The 18,183-nt window shown below is 40.7% G+C and overlaps 1 protein-coding gene across 1 annotated transcript; it reads left to right on the top strand.

Moving 5' to 3' along the window:
* Positions 1 to 845: 845 nt before the first annotated feature.
* Positions 846 to 2,433, top strand: LOC149160014 (uncharacterized). Its single transcript, XM_089434490.1, has 6 exons — positions 846 to 963; positions 1,021 to 1,075; positions 1,169 to 1,309; positions 1,433 to 1,751; positions 1,842 to 2,153; positions 2,314 to 2,433. The coding sequence occupies exons 1-6, from the start codon at positions 846 to 848 to the stop codon at positions 2,431 to 2,433; spliced, it is 1,065 nt and encodes a 354-aa protein (XP_089290616.1).
* The last annotated feature ends 15,750 nt before the right edge of the window (positions 2,434 to 18,183 follow it).

Here is an 18,183-nt window from a genome sequence, read left to right as displayed (position 1 = left end):
CTGACAGGTTCTGACATACATTCTGATTTCCATAGCGTCTTGCCGCCGGGAAGTGGAATTTGAATTTGGAAACAACCCGCCTTCTGCTCCCTCACCAATTCGACCCAGCATCCCTTGCAGTTCACCAGGTAACCAGATCATTTTGGAAAACCGGCTCCGCTTTCTGCCCTATGCTTTCTACGCTGTAGGGATCAGTTGCGTGCTCAACGTTTGGGGTTTGGAAAATTTACTCGCGGGACAATTTGCATTCGATTCTCTTGAAAAATGTACTCTGCGTTGTAATAGCTCTCTCCATCGATAAATGTTTGCAATCAGAACATACACAAACATGACATCGGCCAATATGTGCAGACGATATGTTCAATTGCTTATCCCCTTCCTCGCGCAGGGTACTCTTCTTATTTGGAAATAAGGCGCGCAACTACCTACTCAACCAAAAATTGCTTCACAGAGACTGCAGGCAGCGAGAAAGGATGCTACTTTTCTCGGGCATACGATCTCGCAAGGTTACTTTGCCATTACAAATGTGCACTCCGCTACAGTTATGGCTAAAACATTTGCATCCAGGGTGATGGGATTTGGATTCACTGAAATGGCGAAATCTTCGAGATTTGAAGTGAAAAATTTGAGTACCGGGTTTAGTGGTTCTCAGCATGAACATGAGTCTAACCCAGCAACTCAGCGAGAGGATGGAGCTGCCAGAAACAAAGTCACTAGCTAGACAGAGCACGGAAAAACAATCAGAGGGAAGCCAGAGTGAATCCAAGGTCAAAATAGGCTCAGAAACTGGAGGGCTTTCTGCAATAACCAATTGCAAACAACAAGAAGTAGAATGGAATAAAGTCATGAGAATGTGGGAGGCCCATTCGGAGGGACACATTAGGTTATCCAATGAACAGATGACAGTTCTGAATGCCGTTTCAAGAGGGGAATATGTGTTTCTTACAGGCTGTGCAGGCACAGGTGAGACCTATCTTCTTAATTTTATAGTAAAATTTTTGAAGGAATTGCATGGTCCAGGCTCCTTCTTTGTAACAGCTTCAACAGGTATTGCAGCATGCCATTTGAATGGCATGTCTCTACATTCCTTTGCTGGAACTTTACCATTTGATGTGACTGAGCAAGGACTGTTGAGACGGATTTAAAAGAAAGACACATATGTTAACAGATGGAAAAATGCCAAGGCATTGGTTATAGATGAGATAAACATGATTGATGGAAAGTTTTTTGATCAGTTGAATTATGTTGGCAATAAGCTGAGGCAGCCATCGAAGGGGAAAGGGGTGTGGGGTGGGTTGCAACTTGTGGTGTAAGGGGATTTCTTCCAGCTTTCACCGGTGATGCGTTAGAATACTTTCAAGTTCTTTGCCTTCGAAGCAGATTGTTGGAATGAGTGTTTTGACAAGCAGATTGAATTAACTCATGTTTACAGGCAGTCAGATAGGGAGCTAGTAGAGATGTTGCAAGAAATAAGAAGAGGTCAGGTTCACCCAAAAACCTTGGCCAAATTGAAGAACTGTCAGGGTCCAACCGTGGGTGAGCCTGTGATTAGATTGTATCCAAGTAATTATGATTTTAGGAGGGTGAATCCGAGTAATTATGATGTTAGGAGGGTGAATGATGAGAGACTGAATTCTCTGGGGAAGGAAATCATCACTTTTCTTGCCGAGGATGAAGGAGAAGCGTATGAAAAGAGGAATTTGAATATTGGAATTGCTCCCAATTACACTGGTCTTTGCATAGGGGCGCAAGTGATGCTTATCAAGAATATAGAAACTGGGATAGGATTGTTGAGTGGGTTAATGGGCTAGATTGTTGATTTTGTTAGGGATGATATGCAGTTGAGAGCTATTAGTCCAACAGGGTTCTGGCCAAAGGTGAGATTTCTATATGGGGTCGAAAGGATTATCACATCAGAATCCTGGCATGTTTATGAAGGTGAAGTGAAAGTGGCTACCCGAACACAGGTGCCATTAATTTTAGGATGGACTATTACTGTGCACAAGTGCCAAGGGATGACATTGGAGAGGTTGGAGACAAATCTTCAGGCATTTGATTATGGCATGGGATATGTAGCTCTTTCCCGCGTGAAGAGTTTAGATCGGCCGAGGTTTACAAGATTTAAACCATCTAAGATCAAAGCACACCCAAAGGTGCTTGATTTCTATCAGAAACTTACCAGCAGTGGGGGGCTACATCGATGATAAAGAAACGAAACGAATCCCCTACCCAGACTTCACAGTTTTGGTGACATTATTAGCCTTCACACATCTCCAGTAATTTGACTTGGGTTTCAATATTTATTTGTGATAGGGAGATGGTAGTATTATAGAAGCTATCTACTTGAATCTGGTTGAACATCCTACTGTATATCGATCTCAATTTGACAGAGAAGTTGTTTTCTTAAAACCTGAGAAGTACAGTAATGACTGAGTTATCAAGAAGATAAACTTTTGCAATCTGGTAATGTTATTATGGATTTTGGTTCGATGTTCAAACACTATGTTAAAGATATATATCAGTTATAATTAATCTTAGAGTATTAAGTTTCTAGTCCAACGATCAGAAAGTAGGAAGGCAGGAATGTTACTGTCCCCTATTTTTGGTTATATGCGAGAGTATTTGATATTATGTTACATTTTGTTTACATAGGCGTATGGCATTGTCACTAGACCTGATTATTGCACCATATTAACTAATTACCACACCTTATTATTGCATCATATTAACTTATTTTTCATAAATATACAAGGTAGAACGACTTTTTTCGGAGGAAAAAAACACTGATTTTATTATAAAATAAAAACCAGTACATGTGCATTGTATCTTCATGCAATTAGCAGAAATTAGTTCACTATGTAATAATTGCCATATATGTCATTTGTCAAAACTATGAAACAGAAATCCCCTTCAAATATCATTGATTTTTATATTCTCTCTTCTGATATGCATAATAAGTTTCTAAGATTATCTATCCATATACTTTCATTAGCATATATATTGTGATCCAGGTGGATATTGGTTGCCACCTGCCAAGTCCACCTGCACCCCCACCATTGTCTTTCTCAGCATTTTCAGTTTCCTTAATTGTAACACAACTTACTATTTTTAGCAGTTTTTCGGGTCCTGAACTTCCGGAGCCGTTTTGAGGCCCTAAACGACGTTTTTTGGGGAATCCGGGGGAAACATGGGTCCATGAAATGGACTGATGTTGCATGTTCCAACAATGATAGTGCTCGGATAGATCTTTCTAATGAGCTATTGTACGCGTCAAACGGAGATCATATGCCAAAGTTACGATCCCGGGAAGTTGATGTACCAACTTACCCCAAACAGGGCCCACAGTTTTGGCGTTTCATCTCCTAGGGTTAGGTTTTGGAATGTTAAGGGTTTTCCATTGTTTCTCAACAATAAATAGGCCTTCGAGCCTCATTGTAACACAGTTCAGAGGCATGTAGCCATAACATCTCTTCTCAGAGATAAGCTACCATCGCCCTAGCTGGTTTATTTCCATTTCTGGTTGTAAGCATATTTCAGTATTTTCCATTAATGAAATGAAGTATTATTTCCGCTGCATCTTTGTGTATATGGTTATCTCTGTAATTTGTTGCATTCTTGTTTAAATCCGGATCAGTGGTATCAGAGCGGTCTGCTTTTTCTCTGTTTTTCTTTGCATGTCCCAAACAAGGTCGGGATATAAGGAGTTAGGGCTTGAACTGGTTGAACCTTTGCAAGACCAGCCTCGCAAATCCCGACAGCCTCCCATGGCGGACGAGAAGAAAGACGAGGGGGCAGGAGATCCCATCAAAATCTTGCTCGAAGAAGCCCTCGCACGACAACGGAACGCGATGATGGACAACTTTGCCCAGATCCTTCAACGGCTACCCAGAAGCAACGCATCGGCTTCCAGAAGCTACTCTAGAAACGCCACACCCTTGAAGCTACAAGTTAATTTTGAAATCCCCATATTCGAGGGTCAGATAGACGCAGATGCCGTAGATAAATGGTTAAATCTGCTAGAGGGTTATTTTTCTGTTCATGAATTTTCGAGTCGGGAAAAGATTGTTTTTGCTCTCCTCAAAGCAGCCCCCCACGTCAAGGACTGGTGGGAAACCTACTGCGAGCAGAAGGATGAAATTACTGGCTTTCTATTTTCAGCCGCACCCACCTGGGATTCATTCCGGGATGCCATCAAGGAGCAGTACTACCCTGTCGGGAGCTATGAGGATGAATACATAAAGTGGACCACGCTGCGGCAGGGAAGGGACCAAGACGTGCCGGAGTTCACCAATCTTTTCCATACCCTTCGCACAAAGTTGGGTATCAAGGATTCGGAGCAACATTTGATACTCAAATATCGTGGCTGCCTGCACAAGTACATCCAGGAAGAAATACAATTCCTAAACATCCCCTCGCTCGGCCCAGCATACCGGTATGCCGTCAAGGTCGAGCAGAAGTTTAAACAAAAGAAGTGAGACTTTGGATCTACGAATCCAAAGCAGGGGAAAGGTGCCCCTAAACCACATAACAAAGGACAAAGCCAAGGCGGGACAGCCCAAGACAACCAGCCGAAGCTGCAAGAAAAGAACAGTGCCGCGAAGCCGAGAAAGGACACTGGAAAATGGTGCGAGTTCCATAAGAGCTCCACTCACAACACAAGTGAGTGTCGGGCCAAGCAGTCACTGGTGGCTGAGCTAAAGGTTTCAGAATCAGATGCATGTTCTGACTCTGAGTCAGAACCCGATAAGGGGTATGAAAAAGCGAAGCAGATCATTGATGCGGACCCCAGTGCCACTGTTGCTACCGCAAAGATCCAGAAAAATGAACCCGAAGATCCAGAGGAGGAGGAGCGTCTCTTCCACTCCCAGATGTGGGTAAAGGGCTCCCCGATATAGTTCATTGTTGATAGCGGGAGTCAAAAGAACCTCATTTCGGCAGAGGTCGTGAAGCGGTTGGGCTTACCGACCACAACACATCCACAACCATACACCATTGGGTGGCTTCACCAAGGACGAGATCTTCGCGTGAGCCAGCAGTGTCGCCTTCCATACAACATCAAGCCCTTCACGGATGAGGTATTCTGTGACATTGCTCCCCTTGAAGTTTGTGATGTATTACTAGGACAACCATACTTGTGGAAGCGACATGCTGTGTATGAATCATGGCCCCGTGCTGTTATTATTACATTGGGAAATAAGTTGTTCAAGATAACAGAGGTAGCACCACCTGCCGCCATCTCTTTGATTACTGCAAAACAATGCAGTAAGATCATTTCCAAAACTAGGAAATTTGTTTTCCTGATGATACGCCCTCAAGGAAATAAGAAGACAGTGGCCGCGGCCTCCAAACGGGTCCCCTCTGCATGACAACTACAGATGGACAAGATTATGGAGGAGTACGAGGACATCTTCACCTCCCCGGCAGGGGTTCCTCTGCACTGTCAAGTCAAGCACTCCATCGATCTGACCCCAGGTGCGCCGCTACCCAATGGAACAATTTATCGGCGCTCCGTTCTGGAGAACAATGAAATCAAGAGGCAGATTCAGGAGCTCCTCCAGAAAGGTCACATCCGTCCGAGTTCATCGCCCTGTGGGAGCCTGATCGTGTTGGTACAGAAGAAGGATGGGACGTGGAGACTCTGTATTGACTATCGGGTGCTGAACAAGGTCACCGTCCGTAATAGGTACCCAATCCCGCGGATTGATGAACTCCTAGACCAACTAAAGGGGGCGAAATATTTCAGCAAGATCGACCTGAAGTCGGGATATCACCAGGTACCAATCGAACCCTCCGATGTGTGGAAGACTGCCTTCAAATCCAAGGAGGGCCTCTTCGAATGGTTGGTCATGCCTTTCGGATTGACGAATGCTCCTGCAACCTTTATGAGGCTAATGGATGACATCTTGCAGCCATTCACCAACTCCTTTGTAGTAGTATACTTGGATGACATTCTGATCTTCAGCCAGAGTTGGGAAGAGCACCTCCACCACATCCGATAGGTTCTCCAAACACTGTGGCAACACAAGCTATGTGCCAATTTGGAGAAATGCACTTTTGGCATGACCCAGGTTCAGTATCTGGGATACATCATTGATGAATAGGGGGTGCATGTCGATCCAGCCAAGATCCACGTCATTCGGGATTGGCCCTCTCCAACCACTCTAACAGAGCTCCGCAGCTTTCTAGGTCTTGCCAACTTCTACCGCAGGTTTGTGTTGGGGTTTTCTCATATTTCTTGGCCCTTGAGTCAAGTCACCAAGGGCGGGGTGAAAGCAAAATTCTTTTGGTCTGAATCTCAACAGAAGGCATTCAGGGAGTTGAAGGATCGCCTCTGCATGGCACCAGTGCTCGCGTTACCAGATTTACAACAACCATTTGAGGTCGAGACAGATGCCTCTGACTATGCTATTGGGGCAGTCCTTACTCAACATGGACATCCAGTGGCATATCACAGTGAAACACTTTCAGAAACAGTCCGGAAGTACCCCACTTATGATAAAGAGATGTATTCCATTGTACAGGCCTGCCGACAATGGAAGCATTACATTTTGGGGAAGGAAACGGTCATCCACACAGACCACCGACCTCTGCAGTTCATACAGACCCAAGGGAAATTTCACAATGATCGCCATCAAAAGTGGTCTACATACCTGCAACAGTTTCACTTGAATATCAAGTATAAAAAGGGCAGCACCAATAATGTTGCAGATTGCCTCAGTCGACCACCGATCATGGCGCTAACCACCGTGCTCAACTCTTGTGGGCATGAGACTTCTGATTGGCCACTTCTCTACAAAAGCGACCCAGAATTTGGCCACACATACCAGACACTCTTGGAGGGTCGGCAGGTTGCATATTTTCACCTCCAGGATGCCCTATTATGCCACCTCGGTCACCTTTGTGTTCCTTCAAGCGAGCGTGCCAAGATGATTTGGGAATCACACTACAGTCGGGTTGCTGGGCATTTCGGGGTCGAGAAAACAGTGGCGGTACTGCAAAATTATTTCTATTGGCCGAATCTTCGACAGGATGTTGGGAAGTACATCTGATCATGTACTGCCTGTGCCATTGCCAAACCGACCATTAAGAAGCACGACCTCTATACCCCATTGCCCACCCCTAGTCGACCTTGGGAATCCATCTCCATGGATTACATGTCAGGCCTTCCTTCCACTAAGCATGGAAACGACTGTGTTTTTGTGGTCGTCGACAGGTTCTCGAAGATGGCCATTATGGTTGCCTGCAAGAAGAATATCACAGCAGAAGCCACTGCTAAACTCTTCTTTGAACGAGTGTGGGTGCACTTTGGGATCCCACAGTCTATCATCTCAGATCGGGACAGTCGGTTTCTCAGCACATTTTGGTCCAGTCTCTGGTCAATGTTGGACACCAAACTCACGAAGTCCACAACCTTCCATCCTCAAACTGATGGCCAGACAGAGGTTGTCAATATGATGATTGTGCACATTCTGCGCATGTATAACTCAAAGCATCCACACACATGGGACGAGAGCCTCCCCTATGTTCAGCACAGCTACAACCGAGCTCTTCACAGCTCCACTGGCCATAGCCCTTTTCAGGTGGGTTTGGGATTCCAGCCACTATGCCCCATCGATGTGGCCATGCCACTTGCAGCTACTCACATGAATTCAGCTCATGTCTAGTCCGAAATAGATAAGGCCACCAGCTTCATTGAGCGCATCCAACATATTCGCTAGCAGGTCCATGACATTCTTGAGAAATCAAATGCCAAGTACAAGCAGCGACATGATCAACATCGGGTGCCACACAAGTTTCAGGTGGGCGAAAAAGTCTAGTTGCATTTGCAAAAGGAACGCCTTACGGGAGCCTATCGGAAATTGAGACCACTCCGATATGGTCCTTACACCATTACTAAGGCTATGGGAGACAATGCATTTGAGCTCAGCATTCCCCCATTCCTTGGCCTGCACCCAGTGTTCAATGTGGACCGCCTTCGGCCATACTTTCCGCCATTGCTAGACACATCCGACATTGCAGAACAGCTCAAACCCACAGAATTAAATCCAGATTGCATGGAACAAGCTGCAACTGATCGGATCATGGACACACAGATCAAGAACACTCGCCAACAGAATATCCAACTGTATCGAGTTGTCAAAGCAGGCCAACTGCTTCAGCAGGGCAAGTAGCTCACCAGGGAACAAGTTCAGCAGAAGTTTCCTCATCTCATGGAGGAGCTCAACGCAATGGGGACCATTGCTTCCTAAGGGGGGAGGAATGATCCAGGTGGATATTGGTGGCCACCTTCCAATTCCACCTGGACCCCCACCATTGTCTTTCTCAGCATTTTCAGTTTCCTTAATTGTAGCACAACTTACTATTTTTAGCAGTTTTTCGGGTCCTGAACTTCCGGAGCCGTTTTGAGGCCCTAAACGACGTTTTTTGGGGAATCCAGGGGCAACATGGGTCCGTTTGCCTATTCCAACAATGATAGTGCTCGGATAGATCTTTCTAATGAGATATTGTACGCGTCAAACGGAGATCATATGCCAAAGTTACGACCCCAGGAAGTTGATTTACCAACTTACCCCAAACGGGGCCCACAGTTTTGGTGTTTCATCTCCTAGGGTTAGGTTTTGGAATGTTAAGGGTTTTCCATTGTTTCTCAACAATAAATAGGCCTTCGAGCCTCATTGTAACACAGTTCAGAGGCATGTAGCCATCACATCTCTTCTCAGGGATAAGCTACCATCGCCCTAGCTGGTTTATTTCCATTTTTGGTTGTAAGCATATTTCAGTATTTTCCATTAATGAAATGAAGTATTATTTCCACTGCATCATTGTGTATATGGTTATCTCTGTAATTTGTTGTGTTCCTGTTTAAATCCGGATCAATTTGTGTTGTCTGAAAATACCAAAAAACATAAAGGGTATGTTGCTCTGACCAAAAGTGTCACGGAAGGCTGAGCAGTCCCTCATCCCATGTAGTGTTGTCCACTGTGTATCTGTATTTCATGATTCCATAGGGCTCTCCAATGTAATCATTTGACAATTTATCTACCCCATGTTGACTTCTATATAGATGTGAGTGATAGTATATACTGTGAATGATCCCAATATGTGCTTGATCCTCTTTATCCAACCAGATAGTATGAGGATCAAAATCTGAATGTCCCATAATTCCATGACCTGATTTTGCCTAACTGTTCTTGTATGGGCTAATGTCGGTACGGTTTACCATTCTCTCTGTCTTCTATCTCAAAGCAAATTTCTAAGAGAGAGTGATTAAGAGAGTGCCCTGTATTACAATGACTCCAATAAATGAATTCCCATAAGCAATTGGAGCAGACCTTCCAAGACATGGTGAAAATGTTGGTGACTCATGAACATGGAGTTACGCCTTTACCAAACACTTCACAAACTCAAAATAAACAATGTGAATGTTGTTATTTGAAAACACCTGTTATGATTTTTGACAAACGTGAAAAGCATCTTCATCAATATATCAATTAGAATCGGTAATATAGAATAGACTAATTACCCCAATTTTTTTGTCTGTTGCACCATGATCTTGGGGTTGAGATTTGTCATTGCTATAATGATGACCCAGTTTCAAATCCCAACAATCATAGAGCCATGGAAATTGATAGGTAACATTCATTCAAAACATGTTTATCCCTTTGTATATTGGTAACCATAAGGTCCAATAGCATTATGAATCTAAATCAAATAACGAGGTCCAAAGTCATCAAATGTCGGGTTATCCATTGTTGGCAGGGTGCCAATAAGCATTACCACTCTCTGTTTATGTATGTGTGACTATGAGGTAGTATGTTGATTATGAGGTATGTAGCTTTATGATTCCATGTCTAGGAAATTACTTTCATTCATTCAGGAAGAGACCGTCCAATAGCATTATGAATCTAAATCAAACAACGAGGTCCAAAGTCATCAACTGTCGGGTTATCCATTGTTGGCATGGTGCCAATAAGCATTACCACTCTGTTTATGTATGTGTGACTATGAGGCAGTAAGTAGTTTTATGGTTGTTCATGTATGTGTGATTATGAGGTATGTAGCGTTATGATTCCATGTCTAGGAAATAACTTTATTTCATTCAGGAAGAGACCGGTCCAAAGTCATCAAATGTCAGGTTATCCATTGTTGGCATGGTGTCAATAAGCATTACCACTCTGTTTATGTATGTGTGACTATGAGGTAGTATGTAGCTTTATGGTTGTTCATGTATGTGTCATTATGAGGTGTGTAGCTTTATGATTCCATGTCTAGTTAGGAAATTACTTTCCTTCCCTCAGGAAGGAGGTCTGTGCCAATTTTGTGACTATGAGGTAGTATGTAGCTTTATGGTTGTTCATGTATGCATGATTATGAGGTATGTAGCTTTATGATTCCATGTCTAATTAGAAATTTCTTTCATTCACTCAGGAAGGAGGTCTCTGTCAATTTTGTGACACTATGAGGTAGTATGTAGCTTTATGGTTGTTCATGTATGTGTGATTATGAGGTATGTAGCTTTATGATTCCATGTCTAGTTAGGAAATTTCTTTCATTCACTCAGGAAGGAGGTCTCTGTCAATTTTGTGACTATAAGGTATTATGTAGCTTTATGGTTGTTCATGTATGTGTGATTATGAGGTATGTAGCTTTATGATTCCATGTCTAGTTAGGAAATTTCTTTCATTCACTCAAGATGGAGGTCTCTGTCAATTTTGTGACTATGAGTTAGTACGTAGCTTTATGGTTGTTCATGTATGTGTGATTATGAGGTATGTAGCTTTATGATTCCATGTCTAGTTATGAAAGCATGCATTTTTTACTATAAATATCCGGCAAGACCTGGTACAAAGCATAAAATAACACACATTTGTGCTGGAAGCCCTGGTTTTGTAGCAGAACTGAATTCATTCATTGGAAAGAAACAAAATGAAAATTAATAAAGTAGCTGCTGTCACAATTCAGTCCGTCCTTATTTGTATCTTGAGAAAAGAATTGGAGGTGCAGTTGGGCTTTTAATGGATGGATATCTTCTCTGAGAAACTTTCCCATCAATTTGACTCTTCTTTTGAGATCCATAATTACAGAAACAACGAACCTCTACATCATAATAGTAATGCTCATTGCATCAACCCAAGAAAGAGATTAACAATTTTCCATTGAGGACACCTGTATTGGGTATTTACAAGGAAGAAGAAACATAATTATAATAAATCAGATCTCTTTATCACTCACACACAACACACCAACACCATCAAAAGTTAGCCTGAGGCTGCTGATGCCCAAAAGAGACACACTTCCATTTCAGAAGATTGTAGCCCTGAAAGATTTTCAACCTTTTCAAGCCTTCAATTCCAGACTGGTAACATCAGATGAGATCCCAATTTCAGCATTGAAGAAGAAATTTCAAGCCATGTGACAAGATCTTCACACTTAAAGACAAAGGGAAAGCCAGAAGGCTACTGTACATCTCATCTAAGCTCTGTGCAATTTCTTCAGACTCTCATATACAGTTGTAATTGGCAGCAACCTCATATGAGACCCAATTTTTCAATGGTAAATATGCTGCTCACCCCAAGAGGGGTATTAGGGATCATAAGAAACCTTGTGGGTAGTAATGGATCTCTGTGAGGAACTTTTGGCACAATGAATTCATTGCACCCAAAAGTAGAGAGTCCCTAAAAAAGGCCAAACCACCTGTTGTTTTTCCTTAGAGCTCACATAATCTTCTTGTCTTCTAAACCACCAAATAAAATTGAAATTAAAATTGAGATTCCAATGCTGATCTAACAATCAACTCAATCCATCAGAGAGCAGCAACCTCAGAAATACTCTCCAAATGGGGTCTCCACACACCGACGCGGCTCATCCTCCTGCTATGCCTACCAGACCTGCTGCTCTCATGGTGGGCCTTCTCAGACAACACATCTGCCAAATAATGCTCAGAGATTACAAGCTTTGTGACCGACCCACATTGCTTGATCCAGATTGAAGCACCATCCCCTTTTTTAGACTCACTTGGATTTGCATCTCCATCTGGGGCAACAACAGATGCAGATTGTTCCCTTCTGCCCCTCCTACTTGACGCCCTTTTGCTTGATGAAGGGCATCTCCCTCTCTCCTAGTGTATATCTACTCCTATTTTTCTAGACCACCTATTTTTCTCTCCATAGTACACAACCCTTCCCCAGAGAATTCAGTCTCTCATCATTCACCCTCCTAACATCATAATTACTCGGATTCACCCTCCTAACATCATAATTACTTGGATACAATCTAATCACAGGCTCACCCACGGTTGGACCCTAACAGTTTTTCAATTTGGCCAAGGTTTTTGGGTGAACCTGACCTCTTCTTATTTCTTGCAACATCTCTACTAGCTCCCTATCTGACTGCCTATAAACATGAGTTAATTCAATCTGCTTGTCAAAACACTCATTCCAACAATCTGCTTCAAACATAAAGAACTTGAAAGTATTCTAACGCATCACCGGTGAAAGCTGGAAGAAATCCCCTTACACCACAAGTTGCAACCCACCCCACACCCCTTTCCCCTTCGATGGTTGCCTCAGCTTATTGCCAACATAATTCAACTGATCAAAAAACTTTCCATCAATCATGTTTATCTCATCTATAACCAATGCCTTGGCATTTTTCCATCTGTTAACATATGTGTCTTTCTTTTAAATCCGTCTCAACAGTCCTTGCTCAGTCACATCAAATGGTAAAGTTCCAGCAAAGGAATGTAGAGACATGCCATTCAAATGGCATGCTGCAATACCTGTTGAAGCTGTTACAAAGGAGCCTGGACCATGCAATTCCTTCAAAAATTTTACTATAAAATTAAGAAGATAGGTCTCACCTGTGCCTGCACAGCCTGTAAGAAACACATATTCCCCTCTTGAAACGGCATTCAGAACTGTCATCTGTTCATTGGATAACCTAATGTGTCCCTCCGAATGGGCCTCCCACATTCTCATGACTTTATTCCATTCTACTTCTTGTTGTTTGCAATTGGTTATTGCAGAAAGCCCTCCAGTTTCTGAGCCTATTTTGACCTTGGATTCACTCTGGCTTCCCTCTGATTGTTTTTCCGTGCTCTGTCTAGCTAGTGACTTTGTTTCTGGTAGCTTTGTCCTCTCGTTGAGTTGCTGGGTTAGACTCATGTTCATGCTGAGAACCACTAAACCCGGTACTCAATTTTTTCACTTCAAATCTCGAAGATTTCGCCATTTCAGTGAATCCAAATCCCATCACCCTGGATGAAAATGTTTTAGCCATAACTGTAGCGGAGTGCACATTTGTAATGGCAAAGTAACCTTGCGAGATCGTATGCCCGAGAAAAGTAGCATCCTTTCTCGTTGCCTGCAGTCTCTGTGAAGCAATTTTTGGTTGAGTAGGTAGTTGCGCGCCTTATTTCCAAATAAGAAGAGTACCCTGCGCGAGGAAGGGGATAAGCAATTGAACATATCGTCTGCACATATTGGCCGATGTCATGTTTGTGTATGTTCCGATTGCAAACATTTATCGATGGAGAGAGCTATTACAACGCAGAGTACATTTTTCAAGAGAATCGAATGCAAATTGTCCCGCGAGTAAATTTTCCAAACCCCAAACGTTGAGCACGCAACTGATCCCTACAGCGTAGAAAGAATAGGGCAGAAAAGCAGAGCCGGTTTTCCAAAATGATCTGGTTACCTGGTGAACTGCAAGGGATGCTAGGTCGAATTGGTGAGGGAGAAGAAGGTGGGTTGTTTCCAAATTCAAATTCAACTTCCCAGCGGCAAGATGCTATGGAAATCAGAATGTATGTCAGAACCTGTCAGTGTTCGACATTAATGCAGAGGGTGGCGGAGCTGGGCGGAGGTCGCTAAGGGTGGTAGAGAGCGGAGAAATTACCGGTGGCCAGAGTCGGAGATTTTTCCGGGCGGCACCGTAAACTAGGCTATTCTACTGCCTAGGTAGACTACTCCGTTTGGAATGAGCGATGGAAAACTGGAAAAATAACTATTTGAACATCTATGACACTTCTGTTGCACCGGAAACACTTCTCGGGGCCGACTATTTCTACAGGTTTTCTTCGCTGATTCCAATGTACTGTGCATTGGGTTCAATAGCAGAATAGTGTTTTTAAGATTGGTTTGGTTGTCATAACTCTTGTCAGGTTGAAAAGTGGGTTCAAGAGCAGAATGGTGTTTTTAAGATTGGTTTGGTTGTCAGGGTTGAAGGGCAGAATAGTGTTTTTAAGATTGGTTTGGTTGTCAGGGTTGAAGGGCAGAATAGTGTTTTTAAGATTGGTTTGGTTGTCATAACTCTTGTCAGGTTGAAAAGTGGGTTCAAGAGCAGAATAGTGTTTTTAAGATTGGTTTGGTTGTCATAACTGTTGTCAGTTTGAAAAGTGGTGGTGAAAATCTTGGGAGGCCATTGAATTTATAAATATTAATGGTGATATATAGTGTTGATTTTGTGATATAGTATTGATTTTATGTAGTAAATTTTTGGTATAAGTTGAAGTTATAGTATGTTATTGCACTATTGTAGTGTGAAAAATCAAATGAAGAATTAATTATAGAATAGATTAACATATTTTTAAATTGGTCATTTTTGATGCATACGGTGACATAAGAATATAAGCTGGTAGCGAATAAGCTTACAGGTTAATTTGATTATATGTTTACGAGGTCATCTTCTATAATTGACTTCTAAATACATTCAGTAATTAATTACAGAATAGATTAACATATTTTTAAATTGGCTGTTTTTTATGCATACGGTGACATAAGAATATAAGCTGGTAGCGTATAAGCTTACAGGTTAATTTGATTATGTGTTTACGAGGTCATCTTGTATAATTGACTTCTGAATATATTCAGTGCTTTGCCCTTCTAGATAATTGGGGAATACAGCGAAAGAGTACTCAAATTCCTATATAACTAGGGAATACAACTAAACTGTCGTTCCAGAGGCGTCAATTCTCAAAGATGGTCTAAAGCGGTTATGTTTTAAATGGTCAATTAACACCTAGAATATGCGATGGTGAAAGAGAGGTGTTTGTGAGATTCGAGAGTGAATGTGAGCGTTGATGAAGACAAGTCGAACAAAAATTAATATTGTTGTTGTAATATGTGTTTGTAATGTTTTCCTTGTAAGCATTAAAGGAGGGTGTTGGAAGTAATGATGCCATGTCATGTGTAGTTGTTATTAGGAGTTACTAGGATTCAATCTAGAAGGTGTTGTTTCCAATGTATGAGTCATACTCTTGATGTAGATGTATTATGTCTTATATATGTAACCTTTGTGATTAATAAAAATATCAAGTGTAATTTGTTGTGTGCACAATTTCTCTGATCTCTCTCCATTTTTATATCACAAAAATCTGAAAACTAAGAGATAAAAACGTTAAACTACTTTGAGAAATCAAGAAAATCTGAAAACTGCAAGGTTAAGAAATAGAAACGTTAAACTTCTTTGAGAAAAAAATCAAGATAAACATCTGACGTCTAGGGATTCATACAATAAGACATTACCTTCGACTAAATGCTATAAAAGACCCTATCATTTATAGCCGAAACCATAGCGCACACAACTTCAACTCGGTTTCTTCTCAGACCAGTAGCAGGCTAGAGAAGTCAATCTGATTCTTGAAAGTATTTACGGTGACTTAATGCCTGGACCAAATTTGCCAACCCTGATTGTCTGATGCTTCTCCGGTACAATGGAGGGTAGAGCCTGCGAATCTTGCAGGTTTGCATAGACACATGAGCGGTTGGAAAATGGTTTAGCAGTGGCTTTAGTTTCATATGTTTTCTTTCCGATCTCTACTGGCTTATCTTGTAAATGAGAAATGTATTTAGTCGCTTCCAGCAGTTAGTCCAGTAATGTGTATATTGTCTACAAAAATAACAATCACAATTGAAACCATTGACCTTTTTCTTCTCATTTAAACACTTTTATTAATATGTTTCGATCTTTAAAAAATGGCAAAATCACAATTGAAATCATTGACCTTTTTCTTCTCCTTTAAACATTTTTATTAATATGTTTCATCTTTAAAAAAATGGCAAATACAATTAAAGTCACTGCCACTTTTCTTTTTAATATTTTTACTTATATGACTAAGATAAGGAAAACTCAGATCCCTTTTCTTAGTCTATTGACTCTTATTCTGTTTTTAGATTATTGATTATTGGTTTATTTGTTTTTCTCTCATGGCATTGAAGACCCTACACCTTGTACTTCAGTGTATGTATTTTGCATTTTGAATTTATAGGCCGTTTGTTTTCTGTTTTTCTTAAAACATTTACAAAAATTCTGGATATGGTCAGATTTTCTTAGTAATTGGTTATATAAAATTTTGGATATGTAATGAAGTTTAATTTTTCTAATTTAAAAAAAAATGAGTTTATATTGCTTAAAAATCTCTAAATATTGGTTGAATCATAAATTTAAGGTATATACTCCGCACAATTTCTGTGCTAAAATGCTCTTTCAATATGCTAAAAGAAAATTAACATTTTAAACCGTAGAAAAAACAATTTTAACTAAAATCTTATCAACAAAAACTTAGAACAATTACACCTAAGTATTTTTAATAACTAAAGAATGTAAACATTTTCACAATTTGAAAAAATATAATAAAATAAAATAAACCTGCTAACACTTCACACAATTTTCTTAGTAAATGTGAAAATAACATCCAAACATATTAATAGTTTACATGATTTTATTTTTTTAAATGAAAATTCTCCATAAATCAGTAGGCCAACAAAGTTCTCGCACAAAAGTTTCCTTTGATACTCTTCCTAACCGAACAGGATTCAAAATACAAAAATTGCAAAGCATGCCTTATTCTCACTGATTCGAAATACAAAAATTGTAAAACATGCCTTATTCTCACTTATTAAGAAACTTTGGATACTCTTCGTAACAAAACAGGATTCAAAATACACAACTTATAAAACATACTTATTCTCATTTATTTAAGCATGGGAACGAAGACATACCCAGAAGTTTCATGGTTAGGCATTTCATAAGACACAGTATATAATTTCATGGTTAGGCATTTCATAAGACAGAGTATGAGTATATAATTTCTGCTCCTACAGAGTGGAAAGAGTGCTTATATACTTATATTTATTTATAGAAGACAAGAACGATAACAGAGAAAATTGAAAAGAGAATTACTAAGAACGCAATAGACCAACCAAAAAAAAAAATCTGCTCCCACAGAGAGGCAAAAGTGCTTATATTTATTTAGACAAGTTTGCTTTAAGTCTGTTACAGTAGGCTTAACTTTAGAGTAGTCTCGGACAGCCTTCTTCGAGAAGTGAATATCCATTTCAACAGAAATATGCAGCCAGAAGAAGTTGTTGGAAATTTCTGTTGATTTCGAACAAAATTCAACAGAGCAGAACAATGCTCTGATATCACTGTTGGGGATTTTTCTGGTAAAATCCCAAAAACAAACAAACAAACTGCACACAGAGTCAATGCTTTTTTTTTCTGCCTCAAGATCTTTTGCACAGGGAAGTTAACTTGTTTTCTGAGAACAAAAATTTTTACACCCAAAAAAAAACTTTGCATTCATCAATATGACTGCCTGTTACAAAAAAAAAAGGTCTTCCTCACATAGAGGGATTACAAAACTGCTGTTACACAAAGGTCTTCCTCAGATAGAGGGATTCACCAACACTACTTCAGATGCAGTTCCACAAACAACAAAAGAGTCTTCCTCACACAGAGGGATTCACCAGAGATTATGCTGAAAAGCATCTTCCTCTTGACAGAGGGATTCACCATGACACTGTGCTGAAAAGCACCTTCCTCTTGAAAGAGGGATTCACCATAACACTGTGTTGAAGAGCACCTTCCTCTTGAAAGAGGGATTCACCAAGAATACATTTCAACCAACCAAGAATTTACTCTGTCTCCTTCTGAGATTTTACACTGCTATGTGTAAAAATCTCATTTACATTTACTACTGTAAAAACAGAGTTTTACATATACTGTTGTAAATAAAAATCCTCTTGCTTCATTCACCTTTTCACTGCTGTGTAAAAACACATTTCTTCATTCTCACTGCGGTGAGTTTCACATTTACATTGCAATAAAAAAAATTACATATGCTGCTGCATCCCACACATTTTTCTTTCAACAATAAAAATTCCTTTACACTGCTGCACATTC

The sequence above is a fragment of the Pinus tabuliformis genome, chromosome 5_2 (assembly GCF_031772625.1).
Source record: "Pinus tabuliformis cultivar Carrire ecotype Pingquan chromosome 5_2, CPIR1, whole genome shotgun sequence".
Classification (NCBI taxonomy): Eukaryota; Viridiplantae; Streptophyta; class Pinopsida; order Pinales; family Pinaceae; genus Pinus; species Pinus tabuliformis.
The sequence above is the reverse complement of the archived record's forward strand: the minus strand, read 5'-3'. Positions and strand labels throughout refer to the sequence as shown.